This window comes from Coprinopsis cinerea (genome assembly GCF_000182895.1).
Source record: "Coprinopsis cinerea okayama7#130 chromosome 3 map unlocalized cont3.3, whole genome shotgun sequence".
Taxonomy (NCBI): Eukaryota; Fungi; Basidiomycota; class Agaricomycetes; order Agaricales; family Psathyrellaceae; genus Coprinopsis; species Coprinopsis cinerea.
This window is the reverse complement of record NW_003307542.1, coordinates 2,455,513-2,472,942: the sequence shown is the minus strand read 5'-3', so window position 1 is coordinate 2,472,942 and position 17,430 is coordinate 2,455,513. Positions and strand designations below refer to the sequence as shown.

The following is a 17,430-nucleotide window of genomic DNA, read 5'->3' as shown; positions in this document are numbered from 1 at the left end:
CTTATGTAAATAGACTGTCCGCGTAATCTACCCAAGCTGGAAAACACACAACTGAAAGAAAACTACATTACGGAACGTTGATAGTATCCACATTCACAGAGATATCATATGACCATGCTCTCTCCTCATACGCCTTCAAAAACGCAAACCCTTTCGCCGTCTGCTCGTTCGCAAACACTGTCACAGGTGGGGAAAGAACCTGCGGAGAAGCCACCAACACGCACAACGTCTTGGCTCTACTGATGGCCACGTTCAAACGGCGGCGTTCGAGCAAGAAGCCCAAATCATTAGTATGGGAGTCGGGTAAAGAGAAGAGACAGATGACGAAGGATGCTTCTGAACCTGGGAGGGAGCTCAGTGTTCGTACGTGAGAATGACAAAGGAATATACTCACCCTGTAGACGTTCAATGGTGTCCACTGTAATGTTGTACATTGGCTCCTGTCCAATACTCATCCGAGCAAAGGCATAGTCTAATGAGTCTCGCTTCCGCTGAGCGTTAGCAGACTTCATCCGCACAAGTGCAGCTTTGACTGCTTCCCGTTGAATTCGATGCGGGGTCGCAACGAAGATATCGTCTTCTGGACAACAATAACGGATACAGGCAATCAAAGCTGCGGCAACAGCTGCTTCCCCATGTACGTGTGTTTCGTAGCCGAACTGATCAGATCGGGATGACAATGTTTTGAGCCGCACCAGCGAGAGCGAAACGGGATAGTGACCGAGATCCAGACCTAGTTTCTTGTCTGTTCCCGATGCAGTAGTAGTGGCTTTGAAGGTGTCCTCGAGTCGACGTCGCGGGGTTCGAAGGATGTTCTGGGGGACACGGAGCATGACTTTTGAAAGGCCGAGGAGGAAATCTCGAACTTTGATCAGAATGGACCGGTCAACTCCTGTCTGTGTTGCATCCATTTGTGGAATTTCTTGTAGGACCAATGCGAGCCTTCTAGCCTGAACTTTCTGCGGTTTGAATTGACGAGAGTAAATGGTGGACACGAATTCTCCCAGATCAGGGTTCAATCTAACAAACCACACGTGAATAGACTTTTCCTTTCCATATGAGAAGGTTACATGCCTAAAGTTCTCCGTCAATTGAACGACAACGTTGGCCGCCTCGAGGAGCGCTTCTTCATCTTGCTGGGAATCGGCTGTCACTGGCGTGGCTCCAGTCGGAGTCCACATTAGTGTATCTAGAGCAGATCCGAATAGGGATAAATTCGACAAGGACGGGTAACTGCCAGTAAAGATTGGCGCCAATTGCTCTGAATCCCCGGCGATGACGATTCGACCTTGGGAACTCAGACATCGCAGTACGAGGGAGAGTGTGCCAAGGGCAATTTGTCCAGCCTCATCGGCGACGACGCAGTCCACCTCTATACTGTTTGCGTGACTAAAGTTGTATAGCTGCCGAAGGGGTCAACTTTGGCAAATTACGTAGAAGGAAGAGAATTCCTCACTTGAAAGAGAGTGCCCGCGTAAATATGAGTTAGGGATCCCGAGCGCAAAGGACCAGGGTGGTCATGCCCCTTGAGCACTCGATGTATTCTGACCTTATCGAGCCATTCCGTCGATAGAGATTCAATAGCTCGGTAAGCATCTACAATCCTTTCCAACTTGCTCAAGCATGCGTCGATTGCGGCGTGTGTCATCGCAGTCACGAAGATAATCTTTGGACCACGATCGTTTAGCTTCCATTGAACCTCGAGAAGACGAAGAAGAGACAAGGCTATCGTATGTGTCTTTCCTGTTCCTGTAATTAATCATACATTTCAGAAGTTGAATCCCCAAGAGAAGGATGGCACTTGCCTGGAGGGCCCCAGATCACTGTTAACCGATTGGTTAGCATTCGCTGGGTCGCGCGGTGCTGCGAGGGTTTCAGCAAGAGGGAGCCGGCAGCTTCGACATCGAGATCCTTGAGCCTTCTGAACATGGTCTGGATGTTAGCGTCCAATTTGAGCATTTCCTTGGCCGTTGGAATAGCGCCAAGGGATTTGGGGTCCATGATCAGTTGAAGAAACGGCACTCCTCTGTGGTCTTCCTCCGGAATTTCTTCTCCCTTGTCCCGCTCAACCCACTGCCAATCCGCTTCGAACAGTGTTGCTAGAACCTTTTGCGTATTAAAGTCAACAAGTCGCGACGATAGTCGATAACGACGTCCGGGAATCAGTTGTTTCTCAGTGGTTTCCCAAGTCCGCAAGACGACATGTGTACGACCACCAGCCGCGTACATATTCCGGATATCCGCGAGTCGTATTTCGTCCCTCACCCGAGCATCCTGGGACTCCCAATGAGGCTTCGTCCATTTGTTGAGCGGGAAGACAAAGCCCGCGACGGCCAGATCCTCGAATAAACTTTCAACTGGGATTTCTGTGTCGGACGAGACATCTTCGACGAGAAGTTTGTCGAAGAACGCGTGGTCCCTGTCGGATTGGAACTCGATGCTGCCATCGACGAGGTGGAAGATGTGTTCAGTGCCTCTGATTCCAGGTTCGGAGCGCTCGTATTCTAGTATAGGTGCTTCTGGAGAACCTTCGATCCTGGACGCCCAAAGCTCCCCAAGTTTTGAGAACACTTCGAACTGTTACCGATGCATCAGTGTATTGCCAAACCCAATATGAACGCTGCATCGCACCTGCTGCATAAAGAACAGCTTGCTGAGATGGTCGTTGTAACAGATGTCCATGAAATCCCCTGAGACCGGCTTGCCCTCATTGACAAGAAGACCCAAGCCGCTTGACTTAATTCGATTCCGCATTTCCAGGAGGACATCACGCATAGCCTGGTTCCGAATCGCGAGGAAGCGTTTTAAGAGGTCCAAGTCGTCGTCCAGCTTGAAGGCGGAAAGGATTTGATCGTCTGTTGGAACTCGTGTGATATCTTCTCGCTCGAGAAGTACACCGCAGCACTCGCGGAGGTCCCAGTACCCTGGAATCGGGAGGGCGAGGAGTCGTTCGATTTCTTTCTTGAGGACAACGACGGGTGCTATTTGGCCCGCCTCCTTTGCTCCATTCCCTTGACTTTGACTTTGCAGACGCTTCAGTTCTGTTGTAATCCGAGCGCGCAATTCGGGGACGGTCCCTTGTGTATCCAGGCCCATGCGGCGAAGGCAAGTCTGGTATTCTCCCTTTGTACGACGCGACTTGCCAAGGAACGATAACAGCGCGCCGCCTAACAACATGGGCTGGAACGTCGTTCGCAACAATGAAGCTCCTTGAGCGAGAGTGCCGATGCAGAGCCGGATGTCCGACCGGTCATCCCCAGATTCAAGGGCGGTCTTGATGAGGTGCGATTGAAGCAACCGCTGCTCGGATGTCGACCAGATGTAAAATTGCGTCGAGGGAGGAGTTTCAAGTCCCGCAGTTACATTGCGAATGGTAGCGGCCAGGACAGGAACGAAATCTTCGTCTGGTCCATTGCACGAGAATGCGGCTTCTTCCTCGCCTTCAAAGAACACGGAAATGGAGAAGAATTCGAGGCACGGTTTTGGTTTTGCTGGGTCTTGGACCAAGGAAATGACTATGGCGATGTCTTCGCGGGACGGGCAAGTGAAGTTCCGCCGAGGGATGATCTAACAAATGGTTACTTCTACATTGTTAACAGGTTGAAAAACACAATACCTGGACTGCCTTGGCTCGAGCTGCATCCAGGACCGAACTAGAGTTCTGTGCCTTGTCTCCTCGACGTATTCGCTTTGGGAGAGCAAGGATTTTCCTGACCTTCTGGACAGTAATAGGAGCTTGGGACTCTATTACCGAAATACGTTTCTTCTTCGAGACAAGGTAATGGAGGTCTTCGATATCTGCTGGAGGGTTGCGTTCGAACCCTTCTATCGCCTGTTCACCGAGGGAAATGAATTCTTGAAGGACACGAGCATCATTGATAGAGACGTTGGGCATGGTCCCAAGGCGGCCTTCTCTGATAACTGTGCGCTTGCATTGGGCACTATAGTCACACCCGGAGCATAGGGGATTAAAGTGCCACTTGACACGGCTTTTGGGTAGCGACAGCAATCTGGGCAACCGGTCGAAAAGGAAGGTATCCAGAGAGGGAGAAAGGAGCGACAGGTCTATGCTCTTGATGTCGTCAAAAGAAGGGGGCGCAACGTTGAAACCGTCTTCCGGAGGTAACCATACGCCCGCCTTTCCCGCTGCCTCGAAGAAAGGCGCCATCAGAAGATGCTGGAGACAGAGGCTATAGAAGTATATTTGCACATGGTGCGATGTCTATGACATTTACTCGTTTAAAGTCATGGGCTATACGAGGGCAGCTGTCCTCACCTTGATAGCCTGGGACGCCTTGGCGTCAATGACTTTCCATCGTGCCCCAGTTGCTGTGCGTCGAACTTCGATCAAGTCAGGTTTCGCCAAACCAAAGTTTACAGGATCATGGCCGTGTTGCGCGAATCGGCGCACCAGCTGGTCAGCCGGGGCCTTGAAAGTCAAGCCTGTTATAAAGAAGTGGTCCCTATCGTCTGCGAGGATGTTTTCCATGAGGATTCCTGCCTCGACTGGCGTCGAAGGAACTTTGAGCAACAGATTGGACTCGTCTAGCCATGAGTACAGTGTCGATTCCCATTCGAGGCCCCGCTTGTAGCGAGCCTCAAGTAGAGCCTTCTCGGATGCGTCTTGGATGGCTGTCGAGGTCGATGGCCGTGGGTTCTTCTTGTGGTAGACATTGTGTAGGTAGAGATCGCAGTTCAGGTGGTGGTGAACGGCGAGATTGGTTGCAGAGAGAGATCCTTGCGGCCCCATTCTGGTAGAAAGAGGTACATGGCGGAAAGGCGGGCCTCGAGTTCTTATTTGGATGGAACAATGGACGAACCGCCGTCAAACTTTCTCAGCGCTCCCGACTCACCGCCTTCGGTGGCGCGCTGGAGGCGGTTTCTCACGATACGCGTTGGTTATCAACGTAAGATTGAGTCAGTGGTTGTCCTCTTGCAGTCACGACACTCCTCTTGTTTGGGTTCAAATGGCCGCCTGTGGACTACCTCCGGAGATCTGGAGTCATATCGTATCCAACGTTCCCGTCTTTGGGCAGAGAAATCTCCTCCAAGTCTCACGCTCGTTGCACGAAATCGCCCGGAGTATCGTGTTCTCGGCGGTCAAGATATACATCATCGGTGGGGATGCAGTGTATAAGATGCTGAGCACGGAGGACGACCACTTCAAAGAGGAAGCCACCCACAAGTTGACGACTCGTTCCTATGAATTACTTCGACAAATGACGAGAGATCCGTCGTTCGCCCGTGTGGTGCGAGACCTCACTGTGGTCACATCCAGCGACTGCGAATCAACCTTTGAATACCGTCAGTGCCATATCAGATTTTGTTTAAATAGGTCATTGACACCGTTCTATTCAGTCTTTCTGGCCGATGCCGTGAAATCTTTGCCCAATCTCCAAACATTCCAGTGGATTGGTCCACATCCACCGCTGGCTGACAACATTACTGAAAGTCTCCCGGACGACCTTCAGAGTTTGAGCCTGAAAACGTGAAAGGCGCCATCTCCTGTTTTGTGTCTACCTTGAATCTCAACCTTCATACAGGTACGTTCCGCCCGCCAACCTGCTTCACAGGTTCCACAATATCGCCCAACTGGCCTTTCCTACTCCCTTCTTCTACCCTGACGACGATGAAGCCCGTGATTACGGTTCTGCGAGTGCTACGCTCCTGGACATTTCCCATCTCATCCCCGACTTCGACGAGATCATGAGCACCATGGCTCTCGACAACTTGCATTCTCTGACCATCAACGCAGTCTATCTCCCCAAGCTTCCAATCAAAGTCATTGGAAACTTGACACAACTAGATATTTGTGTTACAACGACCATCCATCCAGGGGGGCTTGACCTCGTATTCCGACATGCTCTCTCCTTGGAATCCCTGACACTTTTTGGCTATGTCGACCGAGACGTGTTTTCATGGTTCCCCTGTGAGGCATCGGATCTTCCTGCTCTTCGTTCATTCCGTCTGTCCTGCGACCGGTTCACGATGATCCAGCCCCTTGAACCTCAGGAGATGGAGGTCCTGTTGAAGTTCCTTGGGGATCGCCCCAACATGCGGAGACTCTATCTTCGTATCCCTAGCATCAACTTCATTAATCTCACAGCCCTCGCCCCCGTAATCCGAAGCATGAAAACTCTCGAAGTTTTCGGAATCCATACTGGGGCGATCGTTGTGGATGATTGGTTCGTCCCATTCATTGCGAGCATCCTCCCAGCTAGTATCACCGCATTACATTTGGCCATTGACTGGAATGGAAGCAGCTTATTGCCGTTGGTAAGTTCCTTCAACGGAAGTTGGTCTATTCCGCTGACTTGAATCGTAGGTCGACTATCTCGCCAATTTTCCGAGGCTCCAGTTCTTTCATCTATATGGCGTGAGAACCCGGATTACATTGCTACTGGAGGATGCAGCATCCACCGCAACGAACCTGACTCTGATTGGGAGGAATCGTTCACTCTTTGATATTGTCAGGGGTGGACCTGAGCTTGAGCTCAAAAAGTGGCCTCGGTGGAAAACCAAGTTCTGCACCGAGGTGGATTTTCAGCATGAAGACCATTTCTGGTTATATCAATACAATTGATCATGTGCGTACTATTTTCCTCGACGTGCTTTTTTCATTCATAGTTATCTTACCCTCAGGTCGTTCTCAGTGTGTTGCGGAATCCATGACGCCAACGTATCTTTTGTAACGGATTGAAATGTATCCAGTCTTTGCTTGCCAACGTGAATCAGGACATTCGAAAGAAACTCCCTTTTCCTTGGGTACATTCGAAATGGCCTACTTGACCTCTTGACCGCCTGCTTCAGCCCCTGAACACCCGATAATCGTTTTGTGGAGGACTAGCATTCAACAACTCTAACCATACTCTAACCTACAGAAACTCGTCGCTGATCACGACTCGGATTCTTGGCAATTGCAATGGATCGCTGAACGCGGAGCGTAGTGGTATCGAGACCGGAACTTGACCAGCATCAGGGAAATGGATGATCGCCCTGACCTGTGAGTCGAGTACCCCCTGGTCGATGCAATGATAGGTGTATGGGGCGTTCATCGTGACCCCTTGCTCTGACGAACGTTCGTTGGTACGTAAACTCCGGGCCAAGGCTGAGAGAAGAAAACCTTGCAAGACCTGATCGATAACAACTGGCTGTTGAATGTTGGACTCGATCTACCGAGGGGTGAAGTGGGGTGTGGATAAAGATGATATCTTCTTGGTTGGTTGGCCAGAAGGAAGATTATTCAGTGGGGAGGTTTTCTCGACTCTGGGGTATCCGTCCGGCGAACGAGACATGGGGTGTCTGTCCATGGACCTCGCGCCAGCGCGGGGGCATGCTTTTTGCCTTTCTCTTGGCAAATGATCGTGCATCTTACAATATCGTCGAAGCGGTCTTTCTGTTCCAACCGAGGATGGAGGAAGAATCCCGGGGGAAGCTATCTTGCCAGGGGGCCTCTAGTAAGGGCGGGTCGTCTCAGACAAGGAGGCTCGAGGAACTTGGGAGCGACACACGTGATGTAAATGATAGCAAATGGGTGCTGCAGTTTGGAGTATTCTTGGCGCTGAGCCCAGTTGAATTCGCCTCTGAGTGAAAGCGGCCTCAGCCGCCATTCAAACTTGCGGGGTAGGTAGCAAGTGGACTTGGAGGGTTACGCGTCTGATCATGCCATGCTATTCGCATTTGTTGGGCGCTTTGGGATCCGGTTGCAATGCAGAACTTCGCGTGGACAGCCCTCCTTTGTATGTCCAATGGGGAACGAGGGGGGAAGCTTCTGTCTCCAGCAAATCTCAACGGAACTCATTTGCGATTGGCAACGTGGCCCGACCAGGTGGCCGTCGACCCAGACTGCGGGAAGAAGCGAAAGTTATTGCCAAGGGCTTTCTATCGTGTGAGGGCGCCTTGTACGAGCGCCCAAATGAGCTGCAAATCACTCGAGCGCGTCTGACGGATATTACATACATCAACTTCCAACCAGCAACACCGAGGAGAAGTAACGGGTCAGTATTGTCTACCCCCGTGCTCTCACCAAATAATTAGACGGACACAACTGACGTGTCTTTGGTTGAGGTCTTGCCACAATGACTTACATTTATGATGTTGTGTAGCCTCCAAAGGTCCTGGATCCTATCCGTTATCGGTATCATTCTGCAGTGGATTGGACATGCCAAGCCAACCGAGAACAACGTGATTTCCTGATATAGGAGGAAGAGGTACAAATCTGGAATCCATCGCCAAGCCTTCCGGTCGGGAGCATTGGCTCTCTTTAGAGTTTGTCCTTCGACTTCGACGGCTTCTGCACATTTCCAGATGTGTAGGATACCAGGGGGAAGACTCATCCTATCGCAACACTGCTTCCAGGGAATCCCTTTCCTTCACCAGTTGCAGACGCCAAGGACGGCTTGTCGGGTGTTCAATATTACTTTCGGAAGCGACTTGCTTCGGAGCTCTGTCTGCCACGTAGATATTCGTGGACGCGGTCAATCCTCTGGACGTACAATCGATGTTAAATTGCCCTCGTTTGCCTGAATACTCACTGTTCACTGTACCCCTAGAAAGAACTGGGTCGCATGTCGGCGATCTGAAAAAGCAAATCTGGGACGCTGCACCATGGGACGTAATGAGCCCCATCACCTTGGCAAAATAGGGTTCTTCCACCATCTGACAACGCCGTCGAAGTCAATCGTGAACCGAGCTCAGCCTCTGGCCTAAACCGGTTTCAAGATGCACCCAAGAGAACCCTTACAATTTCACCCATCAAGCTGCACCGATTTTTTTGTTTTCCTTAAAAGCAGCACTCGGGAATTGACGTTCTCTCCAACCCACCGCCTCAATCTGCAGCTTCGCTTCGACACCTTTGCCTCTTTCTTGTAACATCACACAGCATGTCGCCCTCCATCGACTTCTTCCCCCATATTGAGGAGGCTTCTTCATCTTCTGCGCCGTCGTTTATGTCCGTGTCGATACCAAAGGACGACGCGCCGGATGCCTTCAGGGACACACCATCGCCTAGCCCGTCTCCCACACTTCCGACGACCTCATTAGATGGAGTCTACTATAATGCTCGTCTGGATCCTAAAAACTTTCTGCATGGGCCTCTGTCACCCAACCCTGCTACGCGACTGAGGCAAATGTTGGCGAGGCCCGGTATCGTGGTACGTACTCCCATCAACTAGTTATCGCATATGTTCTTCTGCCCATTCCCATCCAGGTTGCTCCTGGCATTTGCGACGGAATCAGCGCCCGATGCGCCATTGAGGCCGGGTTCACATGTTTGTATCAGAGGTAGGGAATTGGAACTGGCCCGCTAATACTTTTAACTTTTGTGAGACTGACCGGCTCCTCTTCAGTGGAGCTGCTACCACTGCCTCTCGTCTGGGTCAGCCTGACCTGGCTATCGCCACTCTAAATGACTTCGTCGGCGTAAGTGCATTCGTGATTTGATTATGTCGGTCCGGGCTGAACCAGGGTCAACTTCAGGCTGCCCAGATGGTATGTAGTCTGGACCCCACCATGCCCGTAATCGCCGATGCAGACACTGGGTAAGCTACGCTCTAGCCCTGACGCGGACGAGGCGCTCAGACTAAAACGTTAATTGACTGTGCTGTGATTAGCTTTGGTGGACCTGCTATGATCGCGCGAACTGTCACTCAATATGCAAGAGCTGGCGTGGCTGCGCTTCATATCGAGGATCAAGTTCAAACCAAACGCTGTGGTCATTTATTGGGCAAACAGGTGGTCTCAAGGGATGAGTTTGTCACTCGTGTCCGTGCAGCGGTCCTTGCTCGGGACTCAATACCAGGCGGCTCCGATTTTGTACGTTCTGTTTTGGTCAGGCAATACTCTGCCCTAAATTGATGACTTGTGGTTAGGTTATCATCGCTCGCACTGATTCCGCTCAGGTCCTTGGCATGGAGGAAGCAGTATATCGACTGAAGCTCGCCGCTGATGTCGGTGCCGATGTCTGCTTCATCGAAGGCGTGAAAACGAAGGAGCTCTTGGAGTCGACGGTTGCCGCCTTGGCTCCTAAACCCGTCAGTCACCAACAGCTGTGATCACCATTAACATGCTAACGCATTTGATCGAAGGTTCTCGTCAACGTTATTTCTGGTGGATTGACACCATCGTTTACCACCCTCGAAGCAGAGCAAATGGGAGCTAAGATTATCAGTGCGTACAGTATCCCTCTTTCCTAGGTATGCCGCTGTTGACCCAGCGACGCAGTCTTCTCTCTCGTTTCCAGCGTCGCAATGGTACATGCTTGCCGCAATGCGATGCAGCTTTTGAAAAAGACAGGGACAGACTTTACCTCTGCTCAGGGCATGGACCCTAAAGCCTTCTTCGAAGTAATGGGTAGGTCGATTTCTGCTCGAAACGCATGGCCCAGTATTGACCACCACTTCAGGTTTGAATGAGGTCGTTGAGTTCGATGCTAAAGCGGGAGGAAATGCCTTCGCCACGATCTAAAAGTAGCCTTCACACAGTATCTCCTATATTCCTTTAATTTTCTTTTCGATTGCTTACCGTCTCTATGCCCTGGGTTGAAATTAGGACCTTACTGCTTTGTTGCGTTCTATATGGGATATACTATTTCTTCGGTTTCAAGACTTGGATATGGGGTTCCCCGTTGTTGTTCTTCTAGTGTTGCGTGTGATGTAGTTGTGCCTATTCTGCTGTTCTGTACTTCAATGCATATGGTGCCCTCGCCTCGAGCATTACTGCCATCTGCCATCGCACAATCCATTCGCGTGACGTCATCGTGGTGGACGTGACATTTTTAGCACTCGGCCCGGCACGGAAGGTTTGCCGGTTAACCCCACAAGCTTGGCGGGCTTCCGCTTGGGGTCGGGTGCACTTCGACCCTGTTGACTCTATTCTCTTGACCACCAACACAGTCAGTATGTCGCAGCCAAAGGTCTTTACTGGAGAAGAAGTTGCAAAACACAATACCAGGGAAAGTTGCTGGATTGTCGTTCATGGTGTGTGAATCTTAGAGCTTGGGAGAGGCAAGCGTTCTGAGGTTGGTCAATAGGGAAAGTGTACGATGTGACTGAGTTTCTGGATGGTGAGCGCATCGAGACACGACGGTTGGGGTTTACTAATTCAACTTGACATTGCAGAGCATCCTGGTAAGTCATTCCCGTGTCGACCAGAGGGACTTGCTGAATGAAGCAGGCGGTAGCAAGATCATTCTGAAGTACGCGGGGAAGGACGCAACGTACGTCGTCTAGCGCTGAACGGACCCGAGTGTACCATTTAACAAGTTACCAGCGAGGAGTATGAGCCTATACACCCACCTGATGCCATTACCACCAACCTGCCGCCCGAGAAACAGTATGGTTATACCATCAACCTCGGAAGGGATACTGACCCCTGTTCACAGGCTGGGTGTAATAGACGAGAAGACGGTTCAAAAGGTCGAGGTGACGATAACAAAGTCGGAGAAAGCACGTCTGGAACGTGTGTCTCGACGACCTCCCTTATCGCAGATACTCAATCTCCATGATTTCGAGGTGCGTATTCCAGCCAAGCGTCACTGTTCTCCTCTCCAACGGTTTCGACAGGCCATTGCAAAAGCAACCATGCCAGAGAAGGCCTGGGCATACTATTCGTCGGCAGCGGACGATGAAATCACCAACAGAGAGAACCACGCTGCTTATCATCGGTTGGTCGCTTCGTTGGAGGATCAAAAGACATGTCGTTGAAAGTCGAGGACGCAGGGTTTGGTTCAGGCCTCGGATATTGATTGACGTGACCAAGGTCGATTGGTCTACTACGATTTTGGGCCATAAATCAAGCATGCCCATCTACATCGTCAGTATCGTTTCTGCACGACATTCTTCAACGTCGTTGATGGCTGGTCCTTCGGTAGACTGCAACTGCACTAGGGAAACTCGGCCACCCGGACGGTGAACTCAATTTGACCAGGGCCGCAGCCAAACACAACGTTATTCAAATGGTATGACTCTATTTCCCCTCGAATTTGTTATTTATCCCATCGACTCGCTTGGCCATTAGATTCCGACACTTGCGTCGTGCTCCCTTGACGAACTCATCGATGCAGCGCAGCCAGGCCAAGTGCAGTGGTTACAACTGTCAGCGATTGCCTAAATGTTCACATCTCATACACTGACAGCGGTATTCAGATACGTGAACAAGGACAGGGAAATCACCAAAAGGATAGTTCAACACGCAGAAGCGCGTGGAATCAAGGGTCTCTTCATTACCGTTGATGCTCCTCAGCTCGGAAGGAGGGAGAAGGTTAGTCTCAAATTGTATCTTTTCCGTAGAACGGTGCACTGATTGCAACAGGACATGCGAATGAAATTCGATGCGGATGATCCATCGGAGGTTAAGAAAGCAGGCTCCGATGGTGTCGACCGTTCGCAGGGAGCAGCAAGAGCTATTAGCGTGAGCGTTAAAATATACTCATCGCGACTGTTCGCGACTAAAGTTTAGAACCCAGTCGTTCATTGACCCTGGATTGAGTTGGAAGGATATCCCGTGGTTCCAGAGCATCACCAAGAGTACGTGCTCACTAGTTACGCATCCCGAACGTTGAGATTCACCACATCTATCAACAGTGCCGCTTATCCTGAAGGGTGTTCAACGATGGGAGGTTGGTCGATATCCATGTCCAACTCATGGCGTATTCTCTAAATGACGGATTTAGGACGCACTGAAGGCATATGATCTCGGGCTTGCCGGTGTTGTGCTCTCCAACCACGGAGGCAGGCAACTCGACTTCGCGCGATCAGGCCTAGAGGTCCTGGTCGAGGTCGTCGAACACCTCGGGAAGAAGCGAGGCCTGACCTTCCCGAACGAGAAGTTCCAACTGTTCGTGGACGGCGGTGTAAGAAGAGCCACCGATGTCCTCAAAGCCGTTGCTCTAGGTGCCACTGCTGGTGCGTCATAGGACGGCCTCCTTCGCCCGTACCGTGTCTTCTGACTCCCTGTCCCTTTATCGCCTTTTTTCCGGCCGCATGGCAGTTGGAATTGGTCGACCGTTTTTGTATGCATTCTCGTCATATGGCCAGGAAGGCGTGGAGGCTGCACTCCAGATTCTCAAGGTATGAGCAGATTCGGGTGTATGGAATGACACGCTTAATGATGCCGTTTCTATAGGATGAATTCGAAATGAACCTTCGATTACTTGGTGCACCTACGATCAAGGATATTCAACGGGACATGGTTGATGCCTCCAACTTGCCTTCCCACGTAGCCATCGTACCAGGTGACAGGCTTTACGATTCGAATTGTGGGTTCTTTCCGTTATTCCTTGGTCTGAAGGATTCTAAAGGGTGTTCCAGATGAAAGTATGCAAGTTGCGCGACTGGGCGAGGTCAAGGCAAAGCTCTAACCTGTTCGCCGTATTGGATAGTATCTCCGTCGCAGTAAGGGACGATACAATAAAACTATGTTACTTTTCGGCAAAGTCAGCCTTCAGTGTGTCAAGCGCCCAGCAATACAGGGAGCAAGAAGCGCCAGAGGCGAAAGACTGGCATCGGGGTTCACGCCCGGTAATGGAGCGGTGTCTATTAGAGCGAAACTCCCAAAGTACAACACCACGATGGTCGCACTCGAGGCGAAGATGACACGGTGAATACCCCATCTCCGACCATTTTCGCAAGCCGTTTGTCGGTTGGTAACTCCATTGGCCGACGGGTTGGTAAAGGTCCGTTGGGTGACAATGTCCCTCGCCCCTTCAACTTGGAACTTCCCACTTCACCGTCAGCCTACAACGCTTGGCTGTATGATGCAGGCTCGCTGGATCGATACCACGGGGCTCTACAAGAGCACAGAAGTGCGTATCAGGTTTTCTAAATACCCGTGTGGCGCTCTACCTGTTTCATGAAAAGAGGGTCCAAAAATTTGACAAACGGTGAAGATTCCCCGTTTCATCAAGAACAAAACAGCACGGTCATTTCTTGTGCGAACCATGCAGAATACTTATACATCGCCTGCTTCTCTCTCGCGTCTTGACCGAAACTTGAAATGCCGGAAATGTTGGAAGAGATTGTTTCGGCCACTGACTGCTGACCACAGGGCCAGCAGTACCAATTGCAATGGTAGGCCTGTAATACTTATATGTTCGCTGACCGTGGCCGAGGACGTCGGATTTGTGACGGCGGGGTGATTGCTTCGTTTGGGATGCACCTTAGCAGATCGGCTCGCATTCGGATCACTTCTTTCTCATCCGAGTCTCTGTGGTACGCAACTTCCACCTTGCTTCCACCCGGGAGATGCACAGTCCAGTACCGTAGCCATTATCTGAGGGCCACTGTTCAGTAATCAGATTGCTAGCACAGAAAACCTTATGAACGGATACATGATGTAGACGGACTTGGTAGTTGAATGCGAACATTATGGACGACAAAAATCGCGGACATAGTAACATAATCGATAAAGGAATGTAGTCCGTATCGTAGACTCATACGGATGTTGAAGTGGTATACAATGTTCAAGGAGTAGAAAAACTTAGAGCAAAGCACCAGCAACGACCGCAACGGCTCCCAAGAGGGAGGTCCCCACAAAGGCACCATGGATGCTCGAGCTCCCGCTATCATCCGAGTCATCGCCAGTCGCGCTCTCCGCCTGGCCCCCGAGCCCATTTCCGGTACCCTGGGGCAAGGAAGAGCTGGTACTAATGGGTCCTCCTGGACCAGGCTGGGTGACTGTGACGGTAGGGAAGGGGCAGGTGGGGATCCCGAGCACACTGCTGGGCGCGACACTGGCACTGGCAGTGCCTCGGACCCCAGTGATGACAGGAACAGGGCTTGCAAAGGCGGTGCTGACGGTGACGGGGCCGTTGTCACGCCTCGCGAGAGTCGCGCCGCCTGCTAGAGTAGAGCTAGAGGGTTCCACAGGGACCGGGACGCCGCCGAAAGAGCTGCTGGGAATTGGATGGCTGGCTTGGACAGAGCTTGTAGGCCTAGCGAATGTGGTGGACACTCCGATGGTGCTCGCCTCAGAGATGGTGATCGTGAAGGTCGAGTCACCGCATGCGAAGGTGCTTCCTGGCACCAGACTGTTGAGGATTGAGTGGGAAATCCTCGTGATAAAGAGGTTAGAGGAACTTACATTGAGGTGACAGTAGCCTCGGGGGCATGGGTGGGGAAGACAGTCATCGTGGCACGGGTCGGGAAAACAGTCACGACGGCCTGGGAAGAGCTGATTTCTCCACCATTGTCCCTCTTGATATTGAGAGCGGCAGCCTGCAAAGCCAAAGGCAGAAGAGCGAGGAAGGCGAAGCGGGTCATCTCAGATGTTCTGCGAAGGGAAAAAGAAAGGAAGGCGGTTGGATAGAGACATCCTTCTGCCTGCCTAGCCCTTTTATAAGTTTCGCAAATTGCGCCCTGTTTACTGGCAGCTTTGGTAAACGGTGAATCCTCCCCGGGCTCATGGAGACCGCATTCGGCAGAGTCAATCTCTTCTATTGATTAGTGGGTAACAGGGCGAGTGACAAGTATTACGGTTAGAAAACGCCGCCTTGGCATCCCATGTGGATATCGTAGGAGTCCACAGTCCAGGACACCGGAAGAAGGTCCTTGCAATGAGATAGTTGATTATCTCAACCAAGAAGCTCTTCATGAACATTGAAATGCCTAAAGAGTCACGACAATGAGCTTCCTGCGCAGCAAAACCAAGGACCAGCGGATGGAGCAATACCTAACGACATATCCGGCTTGGTGACAATGTCCTTCACCGCCTTCCTTCCACTCGACCACCCATCTGCCAATGAGTTTGCCGTGTTCGTCCCTTGTCTCGGCGACAGTCTCCTGTTTCCCAACTAGATCGTTTCCTTCTGAGGCAACTCGGGTTTGAGGGAGAACAACTGTCTTCGCAAGTTCCCACTTGGCCATAGGTCGCCGCGTCTCGACTAAGAATTCGGGGTCGTAAACCTAGCAAGGCACCCCGGTTCAGAATAAGCGGTGTCTTCGGAAGGAAAAATAAATTGATTCGATGAACTTACGGTTGTGATCCTATCCTTCAAAAGTAGGTTCCTCGTTGTCAATTCGAGGATTTCCCCGTCTTCACCTTCGGGGGTATAACGCCGTAGTTTTGTGACGTAGGGTTTGGCGCACCATGCTACGAGCGATGTGCTGAAGCCCGAGGTACCCACGGCCAATGTTGCAAGGGCAATACGGGCAGAGTTGGGCAAACTGGACTCGACGACGAAGATAAAAGGTGAGAAGACGGTGGTAAGTCCGAACGAAGCGAGTGAAAACAATTTCAGTCTTCTCCATGTAGTTTCAAAAGGGCCGGTGTATTGGAATACGCCTGTCGCTGAAGGCTTTTCTTTGTCGGTTTTGTCTGCAGAGTCCGAGTATGCTCTGCAGCGAACTAGGTGAGCTGCCGGGAAACCCAATTTTAGGCGCTGTCGGGATAAAAGTTGGTGCTGCTGTGATAAGTTCCGACGTGTCGAAAGAGTTGCCAGTGTTCTGAGTACGGGCATCTGCTGGCGGTTCCAGCCATATAGACCCCTTGAAGCTGCACAGCGCAGCCCGACAGCCCTGGAGAACATTGTGGTAGTCAACGAGGAGAAAAGGAATTCTGCGCAGACGCGCCTGTGCCGTGTCGCTGGCCGTTACCCGCTCTATTTGCTCCGGATTTGGACACCGGAATTGATGGAACGCGAACATGGACTCACCCATCTACTACTCAAAGGCAGAATTCATCGAAACTGTACGTTTTTTGGTCTAGACGACGCGTATACACATGCTAACAGGAATTCTAGGACACAGGAAACAAGGTCTCGCGTCGAGCAACCATCGCAGGCCCGCAGAACATCATCCTGGGCGGCAAGACTATCATCTCCAGTGGTGCCATTATTCGCGGCGACCTGCGACGAACAGGACCTGGCCATGCAGTTGTCATTTCTCTGGGACGGTACTGCCTTGTTGGAGAAGGATGCATCATGAGGTAGCGCTTTGTGTGCTTCCTGTTGGCTGTTTCCGGGAACCAAAGGTTTTGACTGACGGAAAGGCCTCCTTACAAGACATATCGCGGAAACTTCAACTACTATCCCATGAAGATCGGAGACCATGTTCATATTGGTGCCAATAGTGTCGTTGAAGCTGCAACAATAGGAAACCACGTCGAGATTGGGAAGAACTGCGTCATTGTGAGTAGCCATGTCCTCGTCCTCGGTCCTGTTACCCAAGTCTTGCCAGGGCAAGTTTACGATCATCAAAGACTGCGCAAAGATTGCAGACAACACCATCATCCCGCCGAACACAGTTATCCCTGCACTATCTCTCTTCTCCGGTTCGCCAGGTGCGCCCTGCCAACCCATGTTCTGCAGTCCCTTGCTCACCTGGTCCCACTTAGGTGAATTCGTGGAAGACCTCCCAGAGTCAACACAAGAAATGGTAGAGGCCCACACAAAGCAGTATTATATGCGCTTCCAGCCAGGCTAAAGATCTACAATAC

General features: G+C 51.3%; 8 protein-coding genes across 8 annotated transcripts; 4 read left to right on the top strand and 4 right to left on the bottom strand.

Annotated features, from left to right (window-relative positions):
• Positions 1 to 67: 67 nt before the first annotated feature.
• CC1G_14236 (hypothetical protein) lies at positions 68 to 1,181 on the bottom strand (the record flags this gene model as incomplete). Its single annotated transcript, XM_002911659.1, has 2 exons — positions 68 to 342; positions 395 to 1,181. The coding sequence occupies 2 exons, from the start codon at positions 1,179 to 1,181 to the stop codon at positions 68 to 70; spliced, it is 1,062 nt and encodes a 353-aa protein (XP_002911705.1).
• Positions 1,182 to 1,755: 574 nt separating this feature from the next.
• On the bottom strand, positions 1,756 to 4,750 carry CC1G_06902 (hypothetical protein; the record flags this gene model as incomplete). The annotated part of the gene is made up of 4 exons (XM_001830584.1): positions 1,756 to 2,577; positions 2,632 to 3,567; positions 3,617 to 4,222; positions 4,277 to 4,750. 4 exons carry the CDS (start codon positions 4,748 to 4,750, stop codon positions 1,756 to 1,758), a joined length of 2,838 nt encoding a protein of 945 aa, XP_001830636.1.
• Positions 4,751 to 4,967: 217 nt separating this feature from the next.
• Positions 4,968 to 6,583, top strand: CC1G_06901 (hypothetical protein; the record flags this gene model as incomplete). Its single annotated transcript, XM_001830583.2, has 4 exons — positions 4,968 to 5,304; positions 5,359 to 5,488; positions 5,544 to 6,276; positions 6,326 to 6,583. 4 exons carry the CDS (start codon positions 4,968 to 4,970, stop codon positions 6,581 to 6,583), a joined length of 1,458 nt encoding a protein of 485 aa, XP_001830635.2.
• A 2,299-nt stretch (positions 6,584 to 8,882) lies between these two features.
• On the top strand, positions 8,883 to 10,464 carry CC1G_06900 (oxaloacetate acetylhydrolase; the record flags this gene model as incomplete). The annotated part of the gene is made up of 9 exons (XM_001830582.1): positions 8,883 to 9,152; positions 9,209 to 9,282; positions 9,348 to 9,420; positions 9,478 to 9,539; positions 9,612 to 9,813; positions 9,870 to 10,031; positions 10,086 to 10,167; positions 10,222 to 10,350; positions 10,403 to 10,464. The coding sequence occupies 9 exons, from the start codon at positions 8,883 to 8,885 to the stop codon at positions 10,462 to 10,464; spliced, it is 1,116 nt and encodes a 371-aa protein (XP_001830634.1).
• A 433-nt stretch (positions 10,465 to 10,897) lies between these two features.
• On the top strand, positions 10,898 to 13,357 carry CC1G_06899 (cytochrome b2; the record flags this gene model as incomplete). The annotated part of the gene is made up of 18 exons (XM_001830581.2): positions 10,898 to 10,976; positions 11,030 to 11,062; positions 11,118 to 11,126; positions 11,173 to 11,215; positions 11,269 to 11,331; positions 11,381 to 11,510; positions 11,562 to 11,662; positions 11,718 to 11,811; positions 11,870 to 11,956; positions 12,016 to 12,092; positions 12,144 to 12,258; positions 12,310 to 12,408; positions 12,464 to 12,524; positions 12,582 to 12,616; positions 12,671 to 12,902; positions 12,988 to 13,067; positions 13,123 to 13,255; positions 13,308 to 13,357. The coding sequence occupies 18 exons, from the start codon at positions 10,898 to 10,900 to the stop codon at positions 13,355 to 13,357; spliced, it is 1,521 nt and encodes a 506-aa protein (XP_001830633.2).
• A 1,118-nt stretch (positions 13,358 to 14,475) lies between these two features.
• CC1G_06898 (hypothetical protein) lies at positions 14,476 to 15,257 on the bottom strand (the record flags this gene model as incomplete). Its single annotated transcript, XM_001830580.1, has 2 exons — positions 14,476 to 15,025; positions 15,079 to 15,257. 2 exons carry the CDS (start codon positions 15,255 to 15,257, stop codon positions 14,476 to 14,478), a joined length of 729 nt encoding a protein of 242 aa, XP_001830632.1.
• A 345-nt stretch (positions 15,258 to 15,602) lies between these two features.
• On the bottom strand, positions 15,603 to 16,522 carry CC1G_06897 (hypothetical protein; the record flags this gene model as incomplete). The annotated part of the gene is made up of 2 exons (XM_001830579.1): positions 15,603 to 15,899; positions 15,971 to 16,522. The coding sequence occupies 2 exons, from the start codon at positions 16,520 to 16,522 to the stop codon at positions 15,603 to 15,605; spliced, it is 849 nt and encodes a 282-aa protein (XP_001830631.1).
• A 116-nt stretch (positions 16,523 to 16,638) lies between these two features.
• CC1G_06896 (dynactin subunit P25) lies at positions 16,639 to 17,417 on the top strand (the record flags this gene model as incomplete). Its single annotated transcript, XM_001830578.1, has 5 exons — positions 16,639 to 16,683; positions 16,736 to 16,920; positions 16,984 to 17,122; positions 17,172 to 17,274; positions 17,329 to 17,417. The coding sequence occupies 5 exons, from the start codon at positions 16,639 to 16,641 to the stop codon at positions 17,415 to 17,417; spliced, it is 561 nt and encodes a 186-aa protein (XP_001830630.1).
• Between the last annotated feature and the right edge of the window lie 13 nt (positions 17,418 to 17,430).